Source organism: Mandrillus leucophaeus, unplaced genomic scaffold, assembly GCF_000951045.1.
Source record: "Mandrillus leucophaeus isolate KB7577 unplaced genomic scaffold, Mleu.le_1.0 Scaffold3, whole genome shotgun sequence".
Classification (NCBI taxonomy): Eukaryota; Metazoa; Chordata; class Mammalia; order Primates; family Cercopithecidae; genus Mandrillus; species Mandrillus leucophaeus.
Genome location: NW_012103142.1, coordinates 9,207,682 through 9,220,744, shown reverse-complemented (window position 1 = coordinate 9,220,744; position 13,063 = coordinate 9,207,682). Strand labels below are relative to the sequence as shown.

Genomic DNA, 13,063 nt, shown 5'->3' with positions numbered 1-13,063 from the left:
TGCTGGGGATGGGGTCGGAGAAATGCAGGCCCAGAAATATAGACGGGATAGGGAGTGGGAGATCAGGGAGTCCGTGGGGGGCAGAGAAAGAACTAGAACCCCCTGGAGTGAGGACAGTAGTACAGCTAGTGAGGAGGGCCCCAAGAAGGGGCAAGCTAGTGGGCAGGGATGGGGGAGGGGCCCTGTGGGGAAAGGCTGCTGGGGGAGGGGCTAGGGGTGACACCTACTTGATAAACTGGCCCAGGTCTTCGCACAGGGTCTCACAGCCTGGCCACTTGCACTCTCCGTGTCCGTACAGGGGGTGGGAGCCGGGGGTCTCCTCGTGGGAAGAGCTGGGAGGACAGCAGGGAGGTGGCCAATCAGGGACCCTGAAGACCCCAGCGGCCCTGTAGTCAGCTGAGCACCAGCTCCCCTGCTGGTGACATTTCTGTCCTTAATACAGGTTTCCTAGTGGCCAAGCACCATCTGTACACCCCAGGAGAGGGAGTGAACCTCTGGTCCCTGGGCTCCACCCCCTCCCTCCCAGTCCCCATCACAGAGTCAGCCCTCGGGGGGTTGGGGGCCAGGTCTACCCCCAGGGAGGGCTTTGGTGCCCCTCCCAGCCTGGGCCCCATACCTGTCTCTCCGAGATGTGAGCACAGTGGGCTGTCCGTTGGGCAGGGTATGGTGGGAGAGGGGGGGTGAGACCTTGGGGGGAGCGGCGAACGAGGTAGCGGTGGCGGCCGTGCCAGTGAGGTCCAGCCCCTCCTGCTTGACGCTGTCCTCGGCAGGCTGCCCGGGGGCACCCTCACCCTTCCACAGCTGGGGCAGGTCTGTTGGGCAAACGGCTGCTGTGGGAGAGACAGGGGAGGCTGGCAGGGCCCCACGAATGCTCGGCTTTCTACCTGGCCCCAAGAGCAGGGGCTGCCAGCTCTTGGGTACAGGCAGGGCTGTGGGGTTGGGGCTGGGAGGGGAGGAGTGATGGGCGCTCACCTTGCGGAAGGGTCTGGAGGGGCCCCGAGGCTTGGTTGGGCTGCAGGCTGACCAGCCCCTGCCTCTGCAGGTTGAGCAGGTGCTGCTGCTGCAACTGTTGCATTTGCAGGAGCTGCTGCTGGAAGGCCAGCTGCTTGTTCCCCAGCGCCTGGTGAGGGGCCCGAGGGGGCGGGCAGAGAGGGGTGCCATCAGCTTCAGGCATGCCATCTGGCCCCCACCCTGCGGCCACCCCCTCCCAGGGCCTGTCAGCCCCTGGAGCTGTCGTTGTGGCGTCTGCAGCTGCAGTGTCTCTGCTCCCGGCCCAGCTTCCATAAGGCTGCATGCCTCCTCGCAGTAAACACACGCATGCACGCACGCACGCACGCGCGCAAACACACACAGCCAGACCCAGACACGCAGCACGACGCCCTCCCTCCTCCCGCCTCCCTCCTTCCGCTGCTTCAGCTCCCTGCACCGCAGCTGTGCACGCCTGGGGGGGGGCCTCATCACAATGATCGATGAGCCTGTCAGATTCTGGGGGCCACTCCTGCCTGGAGGGCACTCTTCCTACATGCCCGGGGTGCCCCTCTTCTGCTCTGGGGAGGGAGTTTTCTCTCCCCCAGCTCTTTTCCTCTCTTGCTTTTTAGATACACAGAATCAAGGAGTCTGACGGGACTCACTGGGATCCAGGCTCGGAGAAGAGTCACATCACCACTGCCCAGGCGCCCTGTGCTTGCTGGCTCACCCACTCTACCTACCCCCACCCATTCAGTTCTTCACACAGGCACTGACAAGTCAAGCTGTCAGCAAGTCTCTTTTGAGCCCCAGAAGCCAAGCATGTCCTGGGTGGGTTGAGAGGCAGAGATGTCTCTGCCTGCCTGCTGGGGGTGGGAAGCATGGGGTAGGGTGGGGGCTAGCTATTCAATACAGAGACACAGGATAAACTTAGCCTAGAGATTTACCTGCCAATAACAGAGCAATTATAAGACTGCGGAGGGGGAGGCTGGGGGTACTGGAGAATGCCTGGGTGTCAGGACAGCCTTCTGGGAAGAGGAAACTGAGAGCTTGGGACTGTGGTTGGGCAGCAGGAGAGATGTACAGGTCTGGGACCCATGGGAGAAGGGCCTCCAGGGCCTGGTATAGAAGCTCCGATGGGGCAGGGGGTGTAGTCTGGGGAGCTCTGAGAGGAGACTGAGGGGCAGCTGGGCAAGTCATGACAAGAACGGGAAGAAGCTGGGGGCAGGCTGAGGTAAGGGGAGGTGGTTTGCTGAGGGACTCAGAGATTTGCAGGACAAGGAGGGGAGGGCTGAGGTGCTGGGTCCCAAAGAGACAAGGGTACAGGAAGATGGTGTGACCACAAGGCAGCTGCACACGAGCGTGGCCCGGCAGACGCCACACACGGGGGTGACACGTACACACCTGTCTACAGCCATGTGCACAGAGACAACAACACGAGGCAAGGAGAGAAAGAATGAATGAAGATGAGGGGAGATGGAGACGCGCAAGAACCACCATCCTCATTTCCCCCACATTGCTCCTTGATCCCCTTCCTCAACCTTGATTTTTCTACTATTCCTGCAAGGCAATTCCCTCCTGACTGGCTCTGGACACCCAGCCTCCGGGCAGGGGGTGAAGGCGGTGGTGGACCCTACTACGGCCCCTTACCTCTTTGGGCTGTGGCTTCCCAGCCTGCTGCTGGGTGAGGAGTTGCAGGTGGAGCTGCTCCTGCTGCTTCTTGTAGTACTCCTGCAGCTGGGGGTGGGGGAAGGTTACCACTGGCAGGGGACTGCTATCCCCATAACAACCCCAGCCCTGTCCCATCTGGGCTCCTGGGGGCAGGAGAAGGGAGTTTCCCTAAAACATGGCCTAGCTTTCCCCAGTCAGCCTGGAGGGGCCCTGAGCAGGTCTGGGTGGAGAGGGAGGGAGCAAGGGATGGAGTAGGTTCATTCCCACAGCTCTGAACCCTCCCAGCTTTTGGTGGATCTCCTGAACAGGTCATAGGGGACAAGGTGCCAGGATGTTCCAGTACTTTGCCCTTCCCTGTTCAGGAGACAGAATTGGGGCCAGCATTGCAGGGAGGGAGGAGGGGGAGTATTGTGGGGGCAGGGCTGCCATGAGAGATGCCTGACCTTTGACCTCTCCCCACTACCCTAGAGGAATGCAGATCAGTCTGGCCTGAGCAGTCTCTCTGGTTTCTGGGACAGCTTGGGCCCTTGGTGAGGTGTAAACAGGGTGGGAGGAGCCAGGTCAGGCAGAGGAGGAGGGACCAGCTGCCCTGGGGCCAGACTCACCTGCTGGAGCATGAGGGCTTGCTGCTGTTGGAGCAAGGCCTGCAGCTGTGGGGGTGACAGGATCTGCTGCATCTGTTGCGGGGTAAGCATCTGCGGCGACATCATGGCCACCGACACAGGCACCTGCGGGATTTGGCCCGTTAGCCCCGTCCCCTCGACCCCACCCCAGGAGGAGGCACCACCCAGGGCCCCACTCAAAGCGTGGCAGAATGGCTCCCAGGGAGGCTGCCTGGGTTCCAATTCTGGCTCTGCCACCTGCTGGCTGTCTCTCTCTTTGGACGGTGACTTACCTCCTTGTTGTCTGTTTTCCTTATCTCTAAAATGAAAAGTGATAGTGCCTACCTATTAAGGTCACCATGAGGACTAATCAGTGAATACTTAAAACAAGGCCTGGCACACAGCAAGTGCATATAAGGGTTGGCTATTACCATAGGATGTGCTGTCCTCAGAGCAGGAAGTGACACTGGTCAGCAGAACCCATGCTTTGGCTGGTTCCCCCCAGTAATGGGGAGGGGCAGCACACTAGGCCACCCATAGTCTCACCCAGTCTATTTTGAGACCACTTCCTGCAAGGTGGGCCTGGCTGGGAGGGCAGTCTACAGCATGGGAAGGATTCAAAACGTGGCCCACCTTTGCACGAGGACCTGCACTTTGTCTCCTCTCACACACCCCAGCACACCTGCCTGGAGGGCACACACAGTGGCCAGAGCTGAAGCCCACGCAGTGCTCTTGGTGCCATCCTGGTCCTGGTGTGTGTGCATGTGTGTAGCTATGTCTAGGGTGGGGTGGGAAGAATAGCAGGCAGGGAGTTAGCAGGGCAGGCTTCTGCTCCTAGCTCTGCACTGAACTGGCTGTGTGACTCTAGCAAGTCACTTTCCCTCTCTTATGTTTCGGTCTCCTCAAACATAAAACATAGGAGACTGGGCTGTAAGAGATGATTCCTTCTAGGCTGGAACATTCAGGATTCTCAAAGTATAACAGCTTTCTGCCCCCTGCCCTGGGTCAGGCCTCTAAAGAAGGCCCAAAGAATCCAGCTATAGGGAAAAGATTCAGAGAAAAGCAATGACATCATTCTCTTCCCAGCCCCACCGCCCCTGAACCCCCCAGGCTTGTGCAGTCATGGACGGGCAGGTCTCAGCTGCTATTCTGTCTTGTTCCCGTTTTAGCAGGACAGGTGCTCTGATGGGGCTGTCTGCTGCCCCCTCCACTCTGTGACCTCATGCATACAGGACTCTTCTATAATTTCCTCTCTCACTTCCAAGCTCTGGCAGAGTGCCTGGCACACAGTAGGTACTCACTAAGTGTTTGCCCCCCGGAGCTGAAATGCCTTCCCTGGCACCTCAGAGGCCCCTCTGCCAGCCCCAGAGCAGGAAGGGAAGGGTACAGGGCTAGCCCAGTCAGGGAGGAGTGCTGTGCAGGGACTTGTCCTAGGCTATGACAGGCTAGGTCCTCAGGGTCCTCCCCCAAGCCTCAGTCTCACCTGTGGGGTAGGGGAGGAGGAGTTGGTTCTCTTTTCAATGCCTGGCAGGGGCAGGACTCAGCCTTGAACCACCCCTTAAGCCATGGATTAGGAAATCCCCAGGCAGAGAAGCAACCGGGGAGGTACAGTGAATCCAAGGACATCGGGGAATCCCACTGCTCCCAACACCTCTTGCTCATCCCACCACTAGCGGCTGTCCCTGCCCCTGGGCTTTACTCCTCTATCCCAGCCCATCTCTATCCACAGGGCCCTGGGAGGGGTAACACCTAGCTCTTTAGTCATGGGCATACCACGTGAATGAAGTCTCCAAGGGACCTCTAGGCCAGTGGGGGATGCACCCTTAGAAGTGTTTTTAGTTCTTTTTTTTTTTTTTTTTAACCTCATTTTTACCAATGAGGAGACTAGGAAAGTCTGGTGGCCTTAAGTGGCAGTGTTGGGATTTAAGCCCAGGTCTGCATACTCCATAGCTCTCAGGATTTTCACGTCCTATGCTGCCTGCCCCACCCCAGGGCAGGTCTTGGGAAGGGTTAGGGAGAGAATGTGGAGGTGGGACGTCCAGAGGCTGAGGGGGCTGATATGGCTGAGATCCCACAGGCTAACTTCCTACTCTATGGTTATATCCCAGAAGGACTCTCTGAAAGCCAGGCTGCAAGGGTAGATGTGGGGGCCTGGGGTTGGAGGCAGACAGTGGCATAGATCCAACACCAGAGCCAGCCCCTAAGTCTGTTGTTGGGTGTTCCAGAGGCAGCTGGGGAGGCTGCTCAGAGGTGGGTTTTGCCATCCAAAGACATGGAACAAGTACCACTGTCCTTTCTTTCCTCCTCCCAAGGGGGTGCCCAACAAAGAGAGGCATCCTGGTGGGGGTGAGCTCAGAGCCCTAGATTTCTGGGTCAGGTGACCTTGGTTTTTGTCCCTGATATTTACTAGTCTTGAAATCACCAAGCCTCACTTTCCCTGTTGGCTAACTGGGATTTAGGGCACCTGCCCTCCCCGCATCATTAGTGGATGTTGTTGACTGCTTATTACGTGCCAGGCATGGCACTTGGCTAAGCCCTTTACACGTATATCTCATAGAATCTTCAGGGCAACCCTGTGAGGATGGTGTCATCATCATTAACATCTCACAGATGAGATGAGAAAACTAAGGCCCAGAGAGGTTAAATTACCTGCCCTGACCCCAAAGGGACAGTGGGAGCAGGGGTGAAAGTGACTTGTACGCCATTAAATTCCATGTAAACATGAAGAAAATCACTTTTTAAAACATTCTGGATTTTCCCTTTCCCCTCTTCTGTCTCCTCCCCTGGTGTGCCTTAGGTTACTGCCAGACAAAGGTCACTGAGGACCAAGGCACTAGGACACTCATTCTCACTCCTGTGAGAGCTGAACTAGAGATGAACGTGGCCCGCAACAAGAAAGACTGAGACCAGACACTCAGAAGATCTTTCCAGGCACCAGGACTGTGAGTCACTGACAGGGGTGCAAAAAAAGGATGTGGCCTTTCCTACTTGGATGCAGGGGAATGGAAGAGATGACCTTGGAAGGCCTCCTTGGCACTTGCTGCTCCTGCCACTTGGCTGAGCAGCTGCCTGTGGAGGTTGCTACAGAGATCTGGATGGATTACATGGTGTGCACTCATCTTGAGGTGGCCTACTGGGGTCACAAAGGGTCTGGGAAGTGGCTGCCGCACGCTGATCTCTTGAGCTGGTTGACCTCATCCACGTCTCCCTGTGCCCCTTGGGGGTCTGAGAACTGAGCTCCTCTGGTGTCCCTGCTGGCCGCTCGCCAGGCTCAGATGCCTCGGAATGGGTGCTCTGCAGGTAGCAGGCTCAGCAGGGCCCATGAGTCAAGCATCTGGAGAGTAGTTGGGCAGCTAAGTGCTAACTAAAGCCCTGGCGTGTGAGCCCCGGGCCAAACACCGGCAGCTGCCTCCAGCCCCTCCCTCAGGGACTGTGCACCCAGCCATGAATAGTGTGCTCAGCTGGATGGTCTGACTGGAAGGAACAGGGACAGTGCCTGACACACAGGAAGCTTATTTGGGGGCTGAGAGTGGGAACGAATGCAATTTGGTGCCAGGGTCAAGGACCCAAATTGTCTCTTAAGTATGGGGTCCTGTGAGTTGGGGGCAATGTGGGGAGATCAGGCCAGAGTTTGGTTTGGCTTAAACTCTCCGGCAAATGACCAGAAGGCCTCAAACTAATTCTGGGCTGTAGCTGCAGCAAGGAAACAGCAGCGCAATATAAATAAGAACTTCTGGAAATGCCAGATGGGGATGGACGAAGCCAAGGCCCCAGCCACCTTTGCCCCCGCCATGTCCTCAACTCTTGGCCACCTGTGCCGCCTTCTATGACAGCCCTTTCCCTGGTGGGGTCCAGGCCTGGAAGGAGGGCCCCTCACTAGGCTGGAGCTGGAGACCTGATACAATTTTGGAAACTCTTCTAAAGCTGACTCTGGAGGAGAAGGGTGGTGAACGTGGCTGGGAGGTGCGCGGGCAGAAAATCCTGCTGGGGAGCAGAGCAGCATTCTGTGGGGAGCCCTGGGAAAGGAGCTGCCCTTGATCTCCCTCCATTATCCACTGCACTCAGGCTCAAGATGCACTCTTCTGCTCAGGTGGGGAGCCCAGGCCTTGCTCTCACCAGTCTTGAGCTCACAGAAGAGCATTTCAAGGCCCTGAGCCCTACTTCAGGACAAGGATCCGACCTCCTTGGAGATAATAAACTTAGGAATAGGGGCAGAAGGCAAGGAAGGTGTCCAGGGTTGGAGGAGAAATAGAGGGATCAATATAGATGGGGAATCCAGGCTCCTGGGGGAGCATGGCTCCATGGCCCCAAGAACCCCCATCTCCCTGAGACCCTGAGAACTATCTGGCCTAGGCTTCTACACCTGGCAAATATTGGCATTATTACCATGCCAAGCACAATGCAGAGATTAAAAGTGTGAGTTCTACTGGCCGGGCACGATGGCTCATGCCTGTAATCCCAGCACTTTGGGAGGCAGAGGCGGGCAGATCACCTGAGGTTGGGAGTTTGAGACCAGCCTGATCAACATGGAGAAACCCTAAAAATACAATGCTACTAAAACCTACTAAAAATACAACTCTACTAAAAATACAAAATTAGGTGGGCGTGGTGGTGCATGCCTGTAATCCTAGCTACTCGGGAGGTTGACGCAGGAGAACTGCTTGAACCCGGGAAGCAGAGGTTGCGGTGAGCCGAAATCATGCCATTGCTCTCCAGCCTGGGCAACAAGAGTGAGGAGACTCCATCTCAAAAAAAAAAAAAAAGTGAGTTCTGGAGCTATTGGGTTCAAATGCCTCACTCTGTCCTTTATTCGTTGTATAACTCTGGACAAGTTTCATAACCTCTCTGGGCCTCAGTTTCCTCATCTGCAAGATGGGGCTAGAACAGCACCTCTTCCATAGAACTGTGAGGATAAACGAGATAGCTGTAAAGTGCTTAGTGTTTACACTTCATGGTAAACACTCTGTAAATGTCAGTTGTTAGTTTGGAGTGTACTCAGTAAGTATTTGTTGAATGAATGAATGAATCAATCAATCAATCAATCAATCAATTTTTGGAAGTAATGAGACAAGGAGAGAGCAGGCCTGAGAAAAAGATGATTTTATCTGTCTCTCTGACCCTGAAACCTCTAGGCCTCTCTTCTTTTGGAGGGAGGGAGTTTCCTAAGGAAGATTCCATAGTCTTCCTTCATCTCTCAATCATTTCAGATCTGTGACCCTTAATCCCCAGCTGAGCAGTCCTTCTGGACGTCTGACCCCAGTCCCTCCCACTACCATCAAGCTCCTTCCCTCCTGCCCCTGGGTCAGCTGCCCCTTTCTGGTTTGGGGGAATGTTTGCTGTTGCCCAGCCTACTCCTTCCTGTTCTAAGCTGGGCCCAGGGCAGGGAGGATTCAGAGTGGAAGCTGGAGAAACACTTCAAAACCTAGGAGTGTATGTGGGGGCCATTAATTTAAAGAGACCCAATCCTGACCAGCATGGGTATAAGAACCTTTTAGATCTCAACCTGATGAGATCTTTCTCTTCCTCTCTTTATTGACTTTCCAGATAGTGTCTTCCCCTCCTCCATCCCAGGCCACGCCCTGATCTTTGCCCAGCTCCTCCCCTTTGAGGCTTGTCTCCTTAGGGTCAAGAATTTCAAAAGAGCGTTACTGCTAAGGCTGCACATCTGTTGGGCACCATGAACTTTTTCCAAACATAAACTTGTTTTACATAAAATCCAGACTTTATCAGAGCACTGGAAATCTCCACCCAGGACAAAGCCTGATCCTGGGTCCTTCTCTGAGCACCCTGCACCCACCCCACCCTCCTCCTCACTTCCCTCAGCACCCAGCCCCAGAATTTAGAGCACCTCCAGCTCAGGACCAACCATGCTCACCCTTCTTCCCTTAGATAAACTTCCTTTCAAAGCCTAGCTTAATCCTTTCCCCAATTCTGAGCCTCCCTCTGCTGGGGGAGGGGTGGGGGGAGCATGGATGCCCGGCTGCTGGGCAGAGGGGGAGGGGAGCGGCTGCCCGAGTAGTGACCCAACCCGGACTCAGACTGCAATTCTCCCAAGTTCTTTGTGACACAAAAGGTAAACAGAAGGCCTGGTTCCCCCACCCCCCACCCACCCCCACAGATCTCCCCTCCCACAGCCAGCCAGATGGGCTGGCAAGCTGGGGGGAAGGGAGAAGGGGAAAAAAGGGCAGATTGTGCAAAGGAAAACAAAAGAGACAGAGACACATCAAGAGACAGGAAGCATGGAGAGACTGCGAGAGAGTTGGTAGATGAGGGATAAGGGGGGAGGATAAGAGAAGGGGGAACTTCGTGACGTGACTGCAGCAACAGAGATCGCCTGGGAGGAGCCGAGACCCAGACACAGGAACAGAAAGGGACAGAGGGAGTGACCCACAGGGATGCAGAAACATGAGAAGTGACCGAGAGAGACCCTAAAGGGAAGAGGCAGGGGAGAAGAAACAGTGAGAGAGGTACAAAGAGACAGGGAGAGCTGCAGACAAACTTTGAGTGACAGGGATAAAGAGGCTAAGCTAGCAGAAGGTCTGGCTGATCAGGTGGAGACAAGAGAAAGTGGAAGTCTTTTTGCCCCACCCCTGCAGTGACTGTATTTCCTTTGAAAAGCTGCCCACTTTTCGGTGTTGGAACTGGCAAGAGCAGTTCTCCAACGGGTCCTTGCCCTCCCTCTGTGCCAGGCCCACTCTCCAGCCCAACCCAGAGCCAGCAGGGTGCTCTCCTCCTCACCTGCACAGCAGAGGCAGACTGTTTGCTGTCATTGTTCCCTGGGGAGCTCAGGCCTGAGGCCTGCTGCAGCAGGAACTGCCGGGCCACCTGGAGAGCCTGCAAGACAGGGGCTGAGTCAGCAATGGCCTGGGGGGCTGGGTGGGATCCAGAGATTAGGGAGTGTTTGGGGCAGTAAGGAGAAGGAGCTTAGGTTAAGGTGGAAGGTCTTGGGGGTCACAGGGTCATGGGTCCATAAGGGCTTGGGATAAGGGCAGTAGGAGTCACTGAGAAGAGCTGTCAGGGGTTCAGGGATCGGAGCCTCTACAGACTCAGCCTGGGACCCAGTGAAGTTTTGTTAGGACCCAACGGGGGCAGCAAATGGAAGGGCCCATGGTCAAAAAGGGACTCTAGAGGAAAATAAAGGTGGTGGACTCAGGGCATTAGTAAATCAGTACTATTTGTTGAGCATCTACTATGGGTCAGGTACTGTACAGGCAACAGCTTATTTAATCTTCCTCTGTAAGGCTGTGAGGTAGGGATTATTGCCCCATTTTGCAGATGAGGAAACTGAGTCTCTAGGAGGTTAAGTAACTTACCCAAGATCACACAGCTAGGCAGCATCAGAGCCAGGATTTGAGCCCAGGAAGCCTGGCTCCAAGGCCAGCTGCCTTACTGGGTGGTCAGTCTGGGGGCTAAAAAAGTAGTATTCACTGTGGAGCCAGAGCACACATTTGGGGGGATGAGGGAAGAGCCCTGGGGTCAGTGGCACAAGGTCTGAGTACTATGTGACTTTCTGAGTTCAAGGATTGAACATGCATGGTGCTGGAGGAATTAGATCAAGATCTGAAAGGTGAACTATCAGCAGAGATGCATGGACCATCGTGCTGTGGGCTTGGTGGCCACAGTGGCTTAGACTGAACTGAGCCAGAGGGGTCACAGGAGTGAAAGGCATATGGACATTGCTGGAGGAATCGCTCTAGTGGGTCAGTGTGACAGTCAAGGAGTAGGAGGGGCCTGGGAGGTAAAGTGAGACATCTGGTAGGAGTGAGGGGTCAGGAGGGTCCAGGAAATTATCTATGAGGCCAATCAAGACCTCTATGTCCTCACTCTGGTTCAGTGGGAGGTTTGAAGGCAAGTTCTGAATCCACATTTCAGGAGCACAAAAACTTATCTGCTTCCAGATTGCTCAAGACCCCTTTGGGAGTCAGTGCAGGTGCATCCAAGCCCTTGACACAGGGCTTCAACCTTAGGCAGTCCTGGGTTTGAATCCCAGCTGTGCGGCCTGCCAGCTATGACCTTGGGCAAGTTATTACAGTTCTCTGCACTTCAGTCTCCTTATCTGCAAAACTGGGAAACTACCCATCTCCAAATTACTAGGGGGATTAAAGGACCAATGTTTGGCATCCAGTCGGCATTCGGGAAGTGTTCACTCCCTTCAACTCTCATTAATCTCTCAACAATTCTCCACTTCACCTCCTACAGCCTCTCCCCAACATAGCCTTGTGCCCTGCGCACTTATTAGACGAAATGTCCCCGCTTGTGGCTCGCTTTCACATCTGTCCACACATACACTTGTTTTTGCCATATGGACCCCTATTCTCCTACCCCACCACAAGCACCTTCAAGGCAAACCTTTTAAGGTGGGATATGGCTGCACTACCCATCGCTTAACAAGCAAAGAGAGTGACCACTGTGTAGCAAGCATATACACACATCCACCTTCCCGCCTGTTTATCATCAGTGCGAACAGCCGAGCCTCCTGAGGCTTTAAATCTAGTTTATCTTAGGAGGGCATCTAAATATGCACTGGCCTATTGACGGGAAGGTGTCCTGCAGCAAACCTGGAGCTCAGATTGGTGTGCTCCTCACAGGCCACCTCCTTCCCCGGATGTCACATCCAGAGAAGTGCCCTGAGCTTCCAGAGGGAAACAGGATGTTTCTCCTCTTCTAGATTCACTTCAGAAAGCAGAAATCTGACCTTTCTAAGTCAAAAGGCTCTGTGGAAAGAGGAGGAAGGGTGGGGTGGGTGGGTGAGGAAGGGCAGGGAGTCAGGTGGTCATCAGGAAGGAGCCCCTGCCTCTACTACCTTTTACAAACCCCTCCAGTCTACTGACAAGTGCTCTTTGTCCTCCAAAGGTGGAGGTAGGGCAGGGTGGAGGGGGTACAGGGGTCAGAGGCCAGGGGACAAGGGTAGGGGAAGAAGATGGCTCAGAGAGGCTGGCCAGCCCAGGAGACCCAAAAGGGACACTGGTTGGGGTGGGGAGATGTAACACTCCATATCCCTGGGGGACAGGAGGGAGCAGCAGGGGAGGGGCTTCTGGGGGAAGTTGGGGGCAGAGCCCTGCTCAGTCTCCTGGGGTGGGATGGGGGGTGGCCAGGGGAGTTGAATTCACTCCCCACTGACTCTCTTACTTTGTGGTCCCCTGGAGCATGAAATTACACGATTTACAGGAAAAAAATGGCAAGGCCTTGCAATCTCATTCCTGAGACCTCTCCCTCCCTGTGACAGGCCCTTCCTCCCCCCACACCCCCACCCACAACCCCTTTCCTTCTTCGTGCCCAGGCCAGGGCTCTCCCCTTTAGGCCAGATGAGAGCCAGGTAAGACCTTAGGTCTGGTCAAGGCTTCCCTCCCACCATTTCTTCTCATACGTAGGTCCTCACTCACCCACTCCTCTCACATCTATGAAGTACCTGCTTCGTGCCAGGGACCAGGCTAGTGGCTGGGGATACAGAGAAAGAGAACATGGCCTCTGCCCCCCAGGGCTCACAGCTCAGGTTCTGTGATGATAGCCTCTTATATAAAGAATGATAGGCCGGGCACAGTGGCTCATGCCTGTAATCCCAGCACTTTGGGAGGCTGAGGTGGACAGATCATGAGGTCAGGAGATTGAGACAATCCTGGCTAACACGGTGAAACGCCATCCCTACTAAAAATACAAAAAATTAGGTAGGCATGGTGGTGGGAGCCTGTAGTCCCAGCTACTCAGGAGGCTGAGGCAGGAGAATGGCGTGAACCAGGAGGTGGAGCTTGCAGTGAGCCGAGATGGCGCCACTGCACTCCAGCCTGGGCGAACCAGGAGGTGGAGCTTGCAGTGAGCCGAGATGG

The 13,063-nt window shown here is 55.2% G+C and overlaps 1 protein-coding gene across 3 annotated transcripts in view; it reads right to left on the bottom strand.

Moving 5' to 3' along the window:
* The window catches only part of FOXP4 (forkhead box P4), a 34,874-nt gene that overhangs the window by 12,427 nt on the left and 9,384 nt on the right, over positions 1-13,063 (bottom strand). Inside the window, exons 2-7 of one of the 3 annotated variants that reach the window (XM_011986678.1) lie at positions 9,978-10,073; positions 3,243-3,365; positions 2,617-2,703; positions 973-1,120; positions 617-827; positions 228-332 (exon numbers count right to left, since the gene is read on the bottom strand). In XM_011986678.1, the coding sequence (XP_011842068.1) occupies positions 228-332; positions 617-827; positions 973-1,120; positions 2,617-2,703; positions 3,243-3,365; positions 9,978-10,073 (770 nt within the window). Of the gene's footprint in view, positions 1-227; positions 333-616; positions 831-972; positions 1,121-2,616; positions 2,704-3,242; positions 3,366-9,977; positions 10,074-13,063 lie in introns of all 3 variants that reach the window. The other 2 variants (XM_011986677.1, XM_011986676.1) reach the window with 2 other exon arrangements.